The sequence below is a fragment of the Cyanistes caeruleus genome, chromosome 1 (assembly GCF_971803275.1).
Source record: "Cyanistes caeruleus chromosome 1, bCyaCae1.hap1.1, whole genome shotgun sequence".
In the NCBI taxonomy this organism is placed as follows: Eukaryota; Metazoa; Chordata; class Aves; order Passeriformes; family Paridae; genus Cyanistes; species Cyanistes caeruleus.
In genome coordinates this window covers 4,964,917-4,978,802 of record NC_141701.1, presented here as the reverse complement: position 1 = coordinate 4,978,802, position 13,886 = coordinate 4,964,917, and the positions used below count along the sequence as shown (strand labels likewise).

Genomic DNA, 13,886 nt, shown 5'->3' with positions numbered 1-13,886 from the left:
TGATGGAATCAATGCAGGAACTTCCTGGACACTGATATGGAAGACATCTCTTTACACTATCACCACAATTCATTCTGGTCTTTTGATGCATGAAAATAAGCTTTTTAGCCAGTTAGGCTAAAATAAGAAAAGATAACAGCACCAGTCTATTCAACTGTGATGGGAATCTGAAACACTGCAATTTATTAGCATTAATGTCATTTTCAACTATATTATCTTATTAATCGGTGAAATAGCTGGGTGAGTTAAGAAGCAACTCCCTCCCTCCATGAACCTGGAAACTAATGACTTGCTCAAGGTTTGTAAAATTAATCTGCAGTAAACTTTAAGCTTGAATGTCTCCCAGTGCTGTGACCATATGGCAGAGCTAAAGCTCTAACAAAGTCTTTATATTCCTCAAATTACTTAATAATCATTTAATTTGAATTTATAACTGTAATTTATGGCAAGACTCTTTTTCATTTCAGAGGTGAGCTGTGGAGTAAAACACAGCTGAGCTGTGACACAGTCTTAAGTGCTCAACATACAATTTTTCATCTAAAAATCTAAAAATTCACTTACACTTCTCAGCTTTGCCTTTTTGGAGTGTCTTGACAAAATGGATGTTAAAAAACTGTCAATTTTTCAACCTCAAGCAAAGGCCACCTTTTTCCCCACCAACTAACTCAAAAAGAGCTACAAAATACAAGTCCTACACAAGAAACTCTTTCAGACCTGGGCACAGGGCAGACCTTCATGTGGAGTACAGCAATCATGACACAGAGCCTGCACTGTGCTCTGCAAGCAGAAGTGTTTTAATAAAATTGAGTTTGTCTTTCCATCCTGCTCACAGCTTTGCCTCAACCCAGGCCAGACAAGTCCTTTCACATGCCAACATCTCCTTCATTCAGAGCACTTTGAAGTGGTGTAACATTGACATCAGGTGAATAGATCTATTATTTTTTTCCTCTCCTGTTTGTTGTGTTTTCACATTTGGCTTCTGCTCTAAAGGAAACCTCCTGAAAGTCTCTTTTAGTCACAAACTATACCATAGGGTTTTTTCCTTCATGTTAAACTCTCATTTAAATCAGGCTTACCTCCTTCAAAACAGGGTTTTTTTCCCAATTCTGAAATTTCAGCTGAATGGCATGACTAAACTGGCAGCTAGCTCCCTCAAACAGGATCTACTCCTAAGCAGCATCTTAGAGAAGAACTCCCATTTCACTGCCATGATCAGGAGTTAACCACAGTGATTAAAGTCTAACAGTGTTATGTTAAAAATTTGTGACTTCAAAACAGAACCTGGAAACTTGCTGAGAATCCCGTCCTTCAGGATACTAAAATCCTTCAGCACCTAAATAGATATTTGCTGCAAGAGATCAGATTCTCCATGGGGCATGTTACTGAATATATCTAAACCATGGGACAGAGAGGCAATGGCACAACCAGAACTATTAGGAACACCTGCCATCATTTCATGATGCACTTAGAGCTGCACCCCTTCGAGTTTAAAATGCTACTTGTGTTCTTGACAGCAGCTACACAAGCTGAGGAACAGGATAACAAACCAGTTTCTTTTTAATATACTTATTTCCCTCTTAAAGGTTTGTGTCCTGGGGTTTGCTACTCAGGTGCTTTAAGCACTTGGCTTTATCAGCTGAGACAGGGACCGTATTTTCAGAGACCTTTTTATTTCCTTCACCAAATAAGCTCATTCTAAAGCTGCAAAACCAGCATCTGATTTAAGCAAGACTGACCCTGTGGGACATCCTAAAATCCCCCTCAGACACATCCCTTGTGCTGGCTACTGCAGGACAGCTCATCTCTCGCTTCCTGTCATCTTCCCACTCACAGCTCCCTCCCCACAAAAACATCATTTTACAACATTTCACAACAGTACCTGAATATCCAAATGTCAGGAGGGACTGCTTGAAATCACAGGAACCTTCAGGTTGAAAAAGACCCTTAAGACCATCGAGTCCAACAATTAACCCAGCACTGCCAAGACTTGTTCAATACTCTGCCTGTTCAGTGCTCACTGAAACACACGAGCCTGAAATGTCATATTCTGTGGCACTGCATGGAAAGTAACATTTGAGCTAGGATTAAAAAAAATCATTAATTCTCCAGGGCAAAGGAGGCACAGATACTAGCCAAGGGATGCAAAAGCATATTTCTTCTTCCTAGTCATATTTACACAAGCAAAAAAGGGACAGAAGAAACCAAAGAACTCTGTGTCAGAAGGAATTTATGTAAAAAGAGAGCAAGCAGCTACTGCTGTATTGATTTCATTTTATGAAAAACTTTGTGTAATATATAATTGACCAAATAAGCTATTACTTTTTTGGAAATACATGTATCTGGAAATGTAAGATCACCTTACCAAGGCTAATATTTGCTATTTAAAAACAAACTGCTGGCCAAAGTAAGTTCCTTTAGACTACAGCAAAGCATTTTAATAAGGTGTCTCCAAGCCAAACAGTGGAAACATAGTCAATAAAATTAGAGTTAACTGGTGTGTTGCTTCTTACACATTTGATATACTATTTGCACAGAGCAAGTAATTTAGCTTTACCATCTCCTGAGTGTACACTCTTGTCTAAGTACAAAGAACTCTTTTTTTAATGCAGATACAGAGGGAGAAGGAGGTAAAAACTGCTATTACCTACTAGCTAAAACACTCACTGTTTCTGGTGAATCAAAGCAACTTCAGCTAAAACATCAGATGACTAACAAAGAAATCTAAAATCCAACTAATTTAATTTAGCTTATTCATAATTGTTTACAATCTTACATAAATGTGTTGAGGCATAAAATTGCTACGCTTTTAAAAAGGAGGGGAATTTGGCAGGCATCTTAGCTACAAATACAGTGTCCAGTCGTCCAGAGCAAGGAACAGAGAATTTGAGGAATCAAGGCAGACAACACCAGCAGAAACAGAAGCAGCAAGAGGTGAAACCTGGTTCAGTGACACACAGACTCTCAGATCCAGCAATCTGCTGCTCTGGATTCCTGAAATCAACTTCATCCCTCACTAGTTTGAAAAGGTCTTTTTTTAGAGGAGAAAAAAAATATCAGAAGTATTTACAAACCTTCTGTCTTTGTGTGCTTTGGAACATTGGAGCACTTAGGAAAGACTATGTTTTCACTTCACTAGACCAGAAATATTCCAAGGTATGTTAATAAGTCTTTCAAAAAGACAAGATGTCTTTCATTAACAGGTTCCTTTTTAAACCTGCAAAGCTTCAGACAAATACTTGAACTTTCAAAGCACCAAATCACGTTTCACACTGGGTTTGAATATTGCTGGTTTATCCCATTTTTGGTGGGGAACTCACTGTGAAATATCCCTTTCGAACTATAAGTGTTAATACCATTAACATATCTGACTTCTTAATTTTTTTGCTAAATCTCTGTTCCAGATTTTTGCTATTTATCTTTAGCATCGGGAGAGGTTTAAACAAAGGGAGCAGTGTCAGTGAAATCAAACAGCAGAGTTAATTTATGATTTAAACCATCAAAGGCGTGGAGCAGTTACAGATGTCACTGAGCCACAAAAGCTCATCTTATCTGAAACCTTTGGCTCTGAGCCACTGCAGTGTCAGCAGAGAAAAGCTCCTGTTCTGCACCCCACAGCAGCACCCCCACAGCTGGCTCTGCCCTGGCTGCTGTCAGGCTCTGCTGACCTGGGACTGAGCTGAGCTAAGCATCGTGTACAGCTGGTGCCTCCCTTGTCCCGCACTGATGGATGTGATCACCAGGAGTGACACTTCTCCACATCTACATCAAGTGTCTCTTCACTTATAGCAAACTGATTCCTTTGGGGATTCAAGAGATTCTTACAAAAAGCAGCTTCTGCCATGTGGGTTCATCTCAGCAATCTGCCTCTGGTTTAAATTTAATACAATTACATACTCATTTCAAATAACACCACAACAAAAAAAGTATTTATGTGTTCTGTGTCATTACAAGAACAAACCCTTGAGACTGAATATTAAATGCATTGGCTTAAACCATCCCAGCATTATGTCAGCATTTCCAGCGGTTTGTAACATGGTATAAAAACAAGCACCAAGCACAATAATTTTATTGTGGAAAGATATAAAACATTCCTACAATACAAGAATAATACCTAATTGGTGTTGGTATTGGCAAGAATGAGGATGATATCTTCTGGTTTAATTTTACTGCACTGCTCACAGGAGCCAGCTTTATAGCTCAGTGTCCCTGACATTCACCTGAACAACCAGCTCACCTCCAGCACTGCTACTTCTACAGGTGCTACAGGAAAGCTCTCATTTTCCCCTCATCCACCTGCATGTGACACCTCAGTGCCAGAGCTGGGGGTTACAACTAACTTCCTACACTAATTTCAAAATGCTACTTTAAAAAAGAAGTATTTGTGCTCTGAAACACCAAAGAACTTCAGCAGAAGACACTTAAATTTGCAAAGTCAGAGTGACAGCAAGAAAGGATCATGAAGTCAGCATTTCTTATTGTTTCCATGATTAAAAGTATTATTGGCATTCTCAGAAAAACTTAAGGAGTGAAAATTTGAGGCCTCTTCTTCCTGAAGATTAGCCTATTTGAGAGTGAGCGAAATAATTAAAAAGCACAGCACTAATCACACTTCAGAAATTTCAAATTTTTTAACAGCTAAAATGAGCCACACAGGTAAGAACCAAAAGAGAACATGCTGAGCATGCTTCATGCTTATCTACCTGATCTACCATGCTTGCTTGCCAGGCACTAAAGGAAGAGGAGCTGCTATTTGAGTCTGAGAGGCCACAGTAACTGCTGCAGCTATATTACCCCACTGCAGCTTTATTCTCATTTTAACTCAGATCCTCTCACCTATTTTCTTGCAGTGTGTGTTTATTTGCACTTCCTATGCCAAGCAGTGAATCTCAAACATCTTTTAGATGTGGATAGGGAAAGGAATCTGAGAAGTAGGAAAATAATCAAATGTCTATGTATCATTCCTCATTGTATAAAATACATTAGGGTTTTGAGTATTTGCCACTAAGTGCTCACATAAAGTTAATGTGGGGCTGAAGCCTCCCTCTAAGACATGGGTGAAAAATCCACTGAGTCATTGTATTGGTTCCTCAAGTTTGTGACCAAGTACCAGAAACCTATTTGAACAGATCATAATATAAATACATTTTTGCATTAAAATCTCCTTAATAAATACTATGTATACTGATTTAGAAATACATTTTCTACTAAGACACCACTAAGAAACAATTCTTCAAAATTATTTAAGATTCAGTAACAGGAACATATTCTCTCTGAAGCATAAAAACTTTAAAAACTCCGTGTTAACTCAGAGCATTATTGAAAGCCTATAAAGAACAGAAACAACATGTATTACCTCACATACCCATCCTTCAATTAACTTGTCATTTTCAATAGCAAAAATTAAATGCTTTTATCTAAACAGCTACAGAAAAACAGCTATTAAGTTTCTCCTTTCTGTAAAGCAATGATTAATATCTAATTGCCTACTTTCCCTTTTCAAAGCTGCTCCCTCACAATTAACACATACTCAGGTAATTTCAGTTCTAGCCGACAACATTCTACTTCATCACAAAGTTAAGTGGAAATTCTGACAAGCAGCCTGGCTTTGAAGTAACTGCACAGGTGTGGCTGTTGCATAGAAGTTTCTCTTTAGAAACTGCTCTACGAAGGCAGCGCGGCTCCAGTTTGGGGCAGTCAGAAGCTCTGGAGCAGCCGTGAGTGGAAAAGCTGCCTGCATGTCTGCAGCTCCAGAAATAAACTCAGGTCCTGGGTTTGGATGAGCCTTACCTGACACAGAGACTGTGTGAGACCTCACTCCTTGCTTCTCATTGTTGGCCAGCCTGGAAAACAGAAGTTGGAAGCGCTGAATGCTGTACATTCTTCACAAACACTGGGAACTCATCCCAACAGGCACCTACTGTAATTGGCAGGGCTGAGCCACCTCCCCAGCCACAGGATGAGCAGGGGGAGAGAAGCCAGAGAGGAATCTACCACTTCATCCCATCTGGGGGAGCGAGAGTGGGTCTGCACTAGCACAAGGATTCACAGAAACCTGGTGAATTTGAAGGAAAACACAAAACCTAAACTGTGCATGCTTTTAAGATGTGTGTAACCTGACTGTGCTTACACTGTATGATCTGTGGGAAATGGAGTATGAATTGAGCTTCTGTCTGTAAAAAGACTTATCCTGTACTATTATGAATTAATTTACATGTCAAACATAGAAAACCAATTGCATTTAAATGTAGTTATTTATAAATGTTCACTGTTATGCATATATTTATCATGTACAAATGTATTGCTCCTTATATATAAATGTTTATTATGTTATGTATATATTATGTGTATGTTATGTTACATATAAACATTCATGAGGATCAGAAATTCTAACAAACTCTCAACTTTTCATCACTTACATATATAACCACAATTTTAATGGTCAAGAGAGCACTGCACTTCATGCCTTCAGAAATCAGGAATTTCAGCTGGCAAAGGCAAATCTTCCCAGATGCAAGATGCTGCTGGCTGGCAGTTTTGTGTATTTGATAAAAGCTCTGTTGCCAGACTTGGAACACATGTGGTGCCCCTGTTAAATAGACTCAAGTGTATAAATTTAGTTTTGGTAAACTGCCTCAAAAATGAAAAGCTTTGCCTTCAAACCTTATTTTACCCCAGAAATCCCGACAAATAAAAAAGTGTTAAGTTTTATGTAATTATGTAATTAAAATGTTCTCTGTGTTTCTCATTTATGTCTATTTGAGTAAAAAGAATTTTTCCTGTTCTGTGAGAGCATACTAAATTTACTGATTTTACTGCTTCCAGCCTCAACTTTTATCCCTGAATTTTAACCTCTCTCTTTCTACAGCATGAGAAAGCTGCCTGGTAGTGAGGGCTGCAGCAGAACCTGTGTGTAATCACCAATTCAGGAACAAATGGTATTCCATGCTCCATCCAGTAGTTAAGAAAGTAACAGAAATAGTTCTGGACTCCTTCCAGAAATAAAGGAAAAAACAGAATGAGGTGACTGGGTCAAAGCAGGCACAGCCCATGTCCCAATATAAAAAGGAGGAGGTAAAACACCATCAACCACTCAGTGTCATCGGGTATTTCAGCAGTTACCTCGTGCTACTGGACAGAGGTGGCACTGCCTGACACAGCTCAAGGAGAACACTGCAGATGTGTGACTGAACTGGGTCTGGGTGTGGCCACTGAGAACAGTCACATTACAAAAAAAAGGAAAAGAAAAAAAACCAACCAAAAACTGTCTTGCTTTAAAGACTGAAGTTTAGGAGGCCACAACAAGGAACTGCCCATGGAGAGATGAAATAACCATGACAATCTCCAGAGAGGATGGATACCCAGCCACTGACACCAGGGGAGCAGAGAATCATCAGGAAGAATTAAAGGCTTGCCTACATTAGAGACCACCAACTACAACAACATAAGGAATAGTCTAAATCAGAGCAAAATCAGAGATTTATTATTTACCTTAAAGTTTGGGAAGAAGAAAAAAGCTGAGAGGTATCTTAGCAAATTCTGTAAGAATTATTAGATGCAGGTAACTTGTGTCAGGGCACCTTTATTAAAAGTATCACCATAAAACCAACTAGGGGGAAAAAATCCATCTCTGCCTGACACAGGATTGGTGTTTTCTAGGTATCCACAATTATTACTGGAGAATAGTTTTTCTATATCTATAACAATAAAGAGATATTTACTATGCAATATTAATATTTAAATTAATAACTGCTATTCCTTATTGCACTGAACCTAAATCCCAACTTCAACTGGCCCCATTAAGGAAGTTTTATTAAGAAAAGGTGATGTGAAAGATTTATGATGGCAGCAAAAATTGTGTTTTCTGTATTTCACATAATCCAAAAAGGGGACAACTAGGAAAAAGATGACCACAGCTGACTCACAGATTGAAACCACAATTCAAAAATTGTTCAGCATCACTTCTATAATTAAATTTACTCATCGATTCAAAAGAAATACCCTTCAGTCAAGTATTTTCCAAAACATCCTGCTTTTGTTATTGTCAAATATGATAGATGCATTATGCAAAGATTTTCTTTCTTATATCTTTGTAGTTTAATACTACTGTGAGCTTTTTATGCCCCATCAGCTATTTGTCCTGGAATCCAAAAGCAACAATAAAAATGGGCACATGCAAGAAGTTCCTAAAGCATCACTATTTTTCAAAGCATTTTTTTAATATATAAGAAAAGAAAGCACAAAACTTACTTTGGTATTGATGGTAAAGCTCTTTCACCTTCTGTGTAAACAAGAAGAAAACAGGATTACAGCTTTTGCAAGTTTTCAAATAACCTCTCTCAAAGTGAAATACAGACATGCCTGAAACAATAATCATCACAATCTCTCAGGGAAACTGAGGTGACTCAAAAGAATGTTACATACATATATAAAGAGCAGCATATCAACAACTCCTTCTACCCACTCATACAGACCTTTAGGCAAACTCTCATCTGAGGAAACAACGTACACAGAATATAAAAGCTCTTTTTTATTCTTAACAAATAACTCCAATAAATCACTTGCAGAAGGTGTGACACTATCTCATCTCTCTGGTAAGAAATGCTTTTCTTCTATCTCCAAGATGTCCTATGTGCTAACACATAAATAAAACAATTGAATCCAGCTTGGATTTTCAAGTAAGACAACTGAAATAAATCATTAAAGTACATATTATCATATTGATTTCACACTGACTTGAGACTATACAATAATAATGTCTTGTGCCAGAGAGTGTCAGCTTTTTGTACGCTATATTCAAACCTTGCCAGTCTTTGAAAATGGTAATGTATATAAGAGCTTGAATGTACATATTCAAGGGGATTTTTTTCCTGTTGGATTTGATAAAACCCTTGGTATTCCTGGGGAGGTTACTAATCCTTTGGCAAAACACCTTTTCAGTAGATTGGAGTATGCAGGGAAGGAGAGAAGATGGTTATTAATAAGTGTTTCACTCTCTAAATCAATGTAGCTCTGATAAAGTGACTTGAGAGAATGGCAACACTTGCAGAAAATGGTGTCCTGTACACTGTTTTAACAAAATCATGTAAATTCACATTTGTTTTTCTCCCATGTTAAAATTTCCAGGAATTATAGGTGTAAACAACAGTCTCACCTTTGTGTATTAAGGGCCTGAGCAGATGCCTGGTACCCAAAAGCCACACTCAACATGGCAAAATACACTATTTTGGTTCTTTGTTTTTTGCTGCTAGGTAGAAAAGCATAATTTGTCTCAACTACATCAGTCTGTTTTGATCTGTCTGAGGGAGGGTGTGGAAAAGGAAGTTGGAGAAAAGAAGAGAAACCAGAAGCTGCAATTTTGAAGCCCTGGAGCAGCTCACCAAGGTGACAAGAGCAAGCACCTGGAACTGGGGGTCAGAGCAAGGACAGTAGGATTATGTAAGCAGGTAAGATACAAGAACTGTGTTATGTTAGGGGAAATGATATCTTTTGTGAAGTAAACAAAAGGCAAGGATCCTCAGAGATAGAGTGGAGTAACAAGTATGAGATCAATGGTGTGGAGGTGCAGCCTGGCAGTGAAAGACTGGGGAACAAGTATCCAAAAAAAGAGAATGTAATGGGTATGAGAGGTTCAACCTGGACGAAACTGAGCAAAACCCAGTTTCAATCCAAGCTTGAAAGAATAGGCACAAGAGTCCTGCCTACTGCTATGCAGGCCTCCCCAGGGCCATAAAGAACACTCAAAAGAAACTTCATTTTTACATGACACCTACAGCTGTCAGCATTAGTCATGAAATCATCCTGGGCTCTGGTTTACACCAGTTGATGCTGCTACTGCTGGTTGTTCCAATGCTGCTCTTACACTTGGCAATGGATTTAATGCTTAGATGGTGCTGATTAATCACACATGTTACTGGTGGAACACAGAGTATTCCTCTGTGTTAAAAGAACTTCACTAAATTGCATAGTTAACCTTATCATTCTTTATTTTTAAATCAAGGTAATGGATGCACAATTAATAAGCAGCTATTCAAAATAATTCTCCTTGCTCTTTAATATGTAGCTCCATTACATGTTAACTGCACACTATTCAAACTGCATTCTAAAGATGGAATTTTAATTTCCCCTAGGGCTTTTTTTTTGTCAAGTATCGTATTTGGGGACTCAGAAAGATCAGTGAATGATTTCATTATACTTGATAGGAATGATTTCATAACACTTGCAGGGTCACAATGCTTTTTATGTTCAAGGTACTGAGCTCAGATGAGATCTGTGTTTTCCTCCTAAAAAAGTGAGAAATACCACAGGTGGTAACTGCTGGTGTGTGCTCAAGTCAAATACTACCTATCAAAGAGGATCTAAAGGAGATAAAGAGAGAACCTGACTTTCCACTGGGGTATTAAATTTCCTTAAAGAAGAGAATCTCATTCTTTTCCCACAAGCCTCTGTTCCACTTTTTCAACAGCTTCCTATCTATCAGTGCAAAGTGCAAAGCAAGGGTGGTAATAAAACATAAAAGTTCATAACAAAACAAAATCTTGATTCCACTGTAATAGCAAATCCTTTCTTGGCCCTTTGTGGGATAAGGAGAATGTGAATAGAAGTCTTACACAGTAAATTGAGTAGTAGTATGATGTAGTCAATCAGTTTGAAGAAGAAGAAAAGAAGCGAAGCAAAGGTGAAGGAATTGAAGGGAAAGTGAAGGAAAGGTGAGAAGAACTGAAGCAGTTTGGAAAACTGTGAGGAAAAGATGGGGATAGACAGAGAAAAGCAGAGACTCTGACCCAAGTTAAATGAATATTTGCTTCCAGATCCACTGGGAAATCAAGCAGCACACATGGGTCTACCACACCCAAAACTGTTTTATCTGATCATCCCCCTTTTCACAATCCCCTGCTTAATTCCTCAGGACATAACTGGTTTTGTGCTCATTTGCATCAGATCAAGAGATCTGGACCCTCATCCTCTGGGCTGATGGGGCTGGGAGGTGTGGGCAAGGCAGGCTCAGCCCTGGGAAGAACGAAGGACCACCCAGAACTGCCCAGATGCCACAGCCTGGTGCCTGCAGGGACAGGCTACAGGGACAACACACCCTGCTTGTGTGCTGGAGACATGTGTCAAGTGCTGGGATGTAAATGGACAGGGAAAGCTGGAAAAGCAAGTAGATGTTAAAAAAAAATAAAATCAAAAAACACAAAAAAGTGTTCAGGCTCAAAAAAACTCATACACTACTAAGTAGTACCAGAGGTGCACAGGGGTTTTAGTACTAGGGGACTGGAAACAGATGATTTTTAAAGGTATCAGCAAACCTGAACTATTCTGTGATTCTTCCATGATTCTATGCCTCCTCTACCACTGGATATAATTAAAGAAAAAAAATTATCTTCATGGAACTCCTGATCTTGCAGAAGCCTACATGCTCCCTGGATACAAACTGTTCACTTCAGGCCAATTAGGGTCCAAACTGGTGCTCATCCTTTTGCAATTTATATCCCAAACAAAATACCAAATATTCATTAGTACACTCCTGCAGGTCTGATGTCAAAGTTTCTTACTAATAGCATCCCAGTTAAGGCGTATGTTGTTTTTCTAAGTTAAAACTCATAACTTTCTTGCTCAATTCTATATTTTTTTAAAGAAATGGGATATGCATGGCTGTACTGGGGTTTCCACTGGACTGTCCAAGTGTTTCCACGCTGAACAGAGCTCCATATTGGACACAGCAGAACCCAGGCAGCTCCAGAGGCACCAGCCAGGCTGGGGGTGCCAGGGGAAATGTAAATTGTCCTCACCTGTCTGAAATTACTGTGAAAGCAAAAATCAGTGAGGGGCCAAACTAAAGAGTTAACAGTATCCTGAGAATGGGAACACATGTCAGCATTCCATTGAAATTAAAATGATGCCCAGGGTAAAAGGACTTAAGTGGAGAACTTCACAACCTATTTAGATTTTGAACACTTCTCTGGGCAGCTTGTTCCAATGCCTAACCACCCTTTTGGGGAAGAAATTCTCCCAACATCCACTTCAAACCATCTCTGGAGCAACTTAGGGCTGTTTGCTCATGTCCTGTTACTTGTTACCTGGGAGAAGAGACCAACCCTCATCTGGCTACAACCTTCTTTCAAGTGGTTGTAGAAAACTGTAAAAACCTCATAACCTAAAAGCTGATAATCAGTTCAGCTTTTTATGAATTTTTTCATTTGTGCTCTTGGACTGTAAAAGATAAGTGTGATAACAGAAACACAGATATTAAGTGTAACATTCCCACATTAGTCTAAAGGGACCTGTCTATCAAAATATTTATGAAAAATAAAACAAATTGAATGGAAAAATGCCAAATGCTGTCCACGTCTTAAAACATTACCATGTGCTCTCCCCAGTTTAAGAGGAATTGGATCATGAATGGATACCACAACAGATACCACAAAATCAGGCTCTGTTAGTAATCAAGAAGGACAATTTATGAAGAGACTTGAAATAAACATAAATTTACAACAAAGACAGGATGGGAAAGCTCAAAAGGGGGATAAAACACATCCCTGAGATCAAGAGTTGCTCCATGATTTGTTTCTGATGTGTCTTACACAATCAAAGCTCACTGTGGGAGGGATCTGGGAATGCAGATCATGATTGGGACAGCTCTCCTATGAAATGTTTAATGAATATGTTGGGTATTGCTATGAACTTCAAAGAAATAAATCTCAGACAAAAGAAAGCCAGAATTTATTGTAACTACAGGGGCTCTCTTCATGTATGCATAAAGAGGAGTGTTCCCAAAGGGCTACCTGATGTTCCTGTTCAATCACTGCTCATTTGCTCCATGTTAAAATTCTGTGTTATAAGAACAGCACACAAATAAACACCCTGCATTTTACAAGCATTGATTTATCCTGCATTTACACCTATCAGAAACCTCAGTGCAGGGCACAGGAAAACCAGAGATACTACCCTCAGAGAGCTCAGTCATCCTAGAAGATCTAGTAGCTGCTGCTAAGAAAGTCAGGTCAGAGCAAGACAGGAATTAGAAAGAAAAATTGCAAATAGAACAGGTCAATTTTGATGGGCACCAGCACCAGTGTGGAAGTGGCAAGAAGTGGACAAAGCCTAGATGTGCCCCTAAAGGAAAAGCAGAGACAAAGTCAGAATTAACCATTAATTCAGGGAAGAGGTCATGTGTGGACATGTCATGTGTAAAAAGTTTTACAAGATCAACTGTGGCTACAACAGCTCAGGCTGGAAAACAGCCACTGGCATTAGAAAGAAAGTTTTGGGGGTGAATAATAAGGATTATAGCAAACCCCAAACAATGATTTCTCAGAAAAGAAGAGGCACAAAAGACCTCCACTCATGGGCACACACTAGTCTAGAGACATGGAAATCTTGGGTTGTGATGCCCATTTTAGATGCTAGCTTATCCTTTTAGTGTCTGATTTTGGAGCCAATGGTTCATCATCCCCAAGCTGTGCACCAGGTTGGCTTGGAGAGCTGAGTTTGTGTTGAGGGAAGATTTTCATTTGTGTGGAGATAAGGCTGCACAATTCACACAGGTTCTAACAAAGCTGCTTGTGCTGGAGCTAAAGGTCACTCACATACTAAGGGTCAGAAATAATAAAAAAACATGCAAATTTAAGAATAACAATTACCGTGTGTTGTCAAAACATCTAACACCCTAAGATCACATTGCTTTATTACTGAATGATCAAGTTTAAGTTTGTGTATTTTTTGAGCCACACACAGGTAAGATCTTATAGATGGACCTAGAGAAGATCTTAATAATGTTAACAACATCACCCCAGGGAAAACCTGTGGCAAAGAAAAGCAAGAACGTGGCTAAAAGAGACTCAGTTTACATTGGAGAGATGCTGGGATCATTTGTGTACTTTCCTGTA

The 13,886-nt window shown here is 38.9% G+C and overlaps 1 protein-coding gene across 36 annotated transcripts in view; it reads right to left on the bottom strand.

The window, feature by feature from the left end:
- The window catches only part of PTK2 (protein tyrosine kinase 2), a 190,905-nt gene that overhangs the window by 48,945 nt on the left and 128,074 nt on the right, over positions 1-13,886 (bottom strand). For 35 of the 36 annotated variants that reach the window (XR_015283368.1, XM_086877588.1, XM_086877666.1 and 32 more), the window contains 2 exons: positions 8,248-8,278; positions 5,788-5,840 (listed from right to left, as the gene is read on the bottom strand). Coding sequence is in view for 35 of the 36 variants with exons in the window: in XM_086877588.1 (XP_086733714.1) it covers positions 5,788-5,840; positions 8,248-8,278 (84 nt within the window). In the remaining variant the exon portion in view is untranslated. Of the gene's footprint in view, positions 1-5,787; positions 6,053-6,416; positions 6,599-8,247; positions 8,279-13,886 lie in introns of those variants that run through there. The other variant, XM_086877800.1, reaches the window with a different exon arrangement.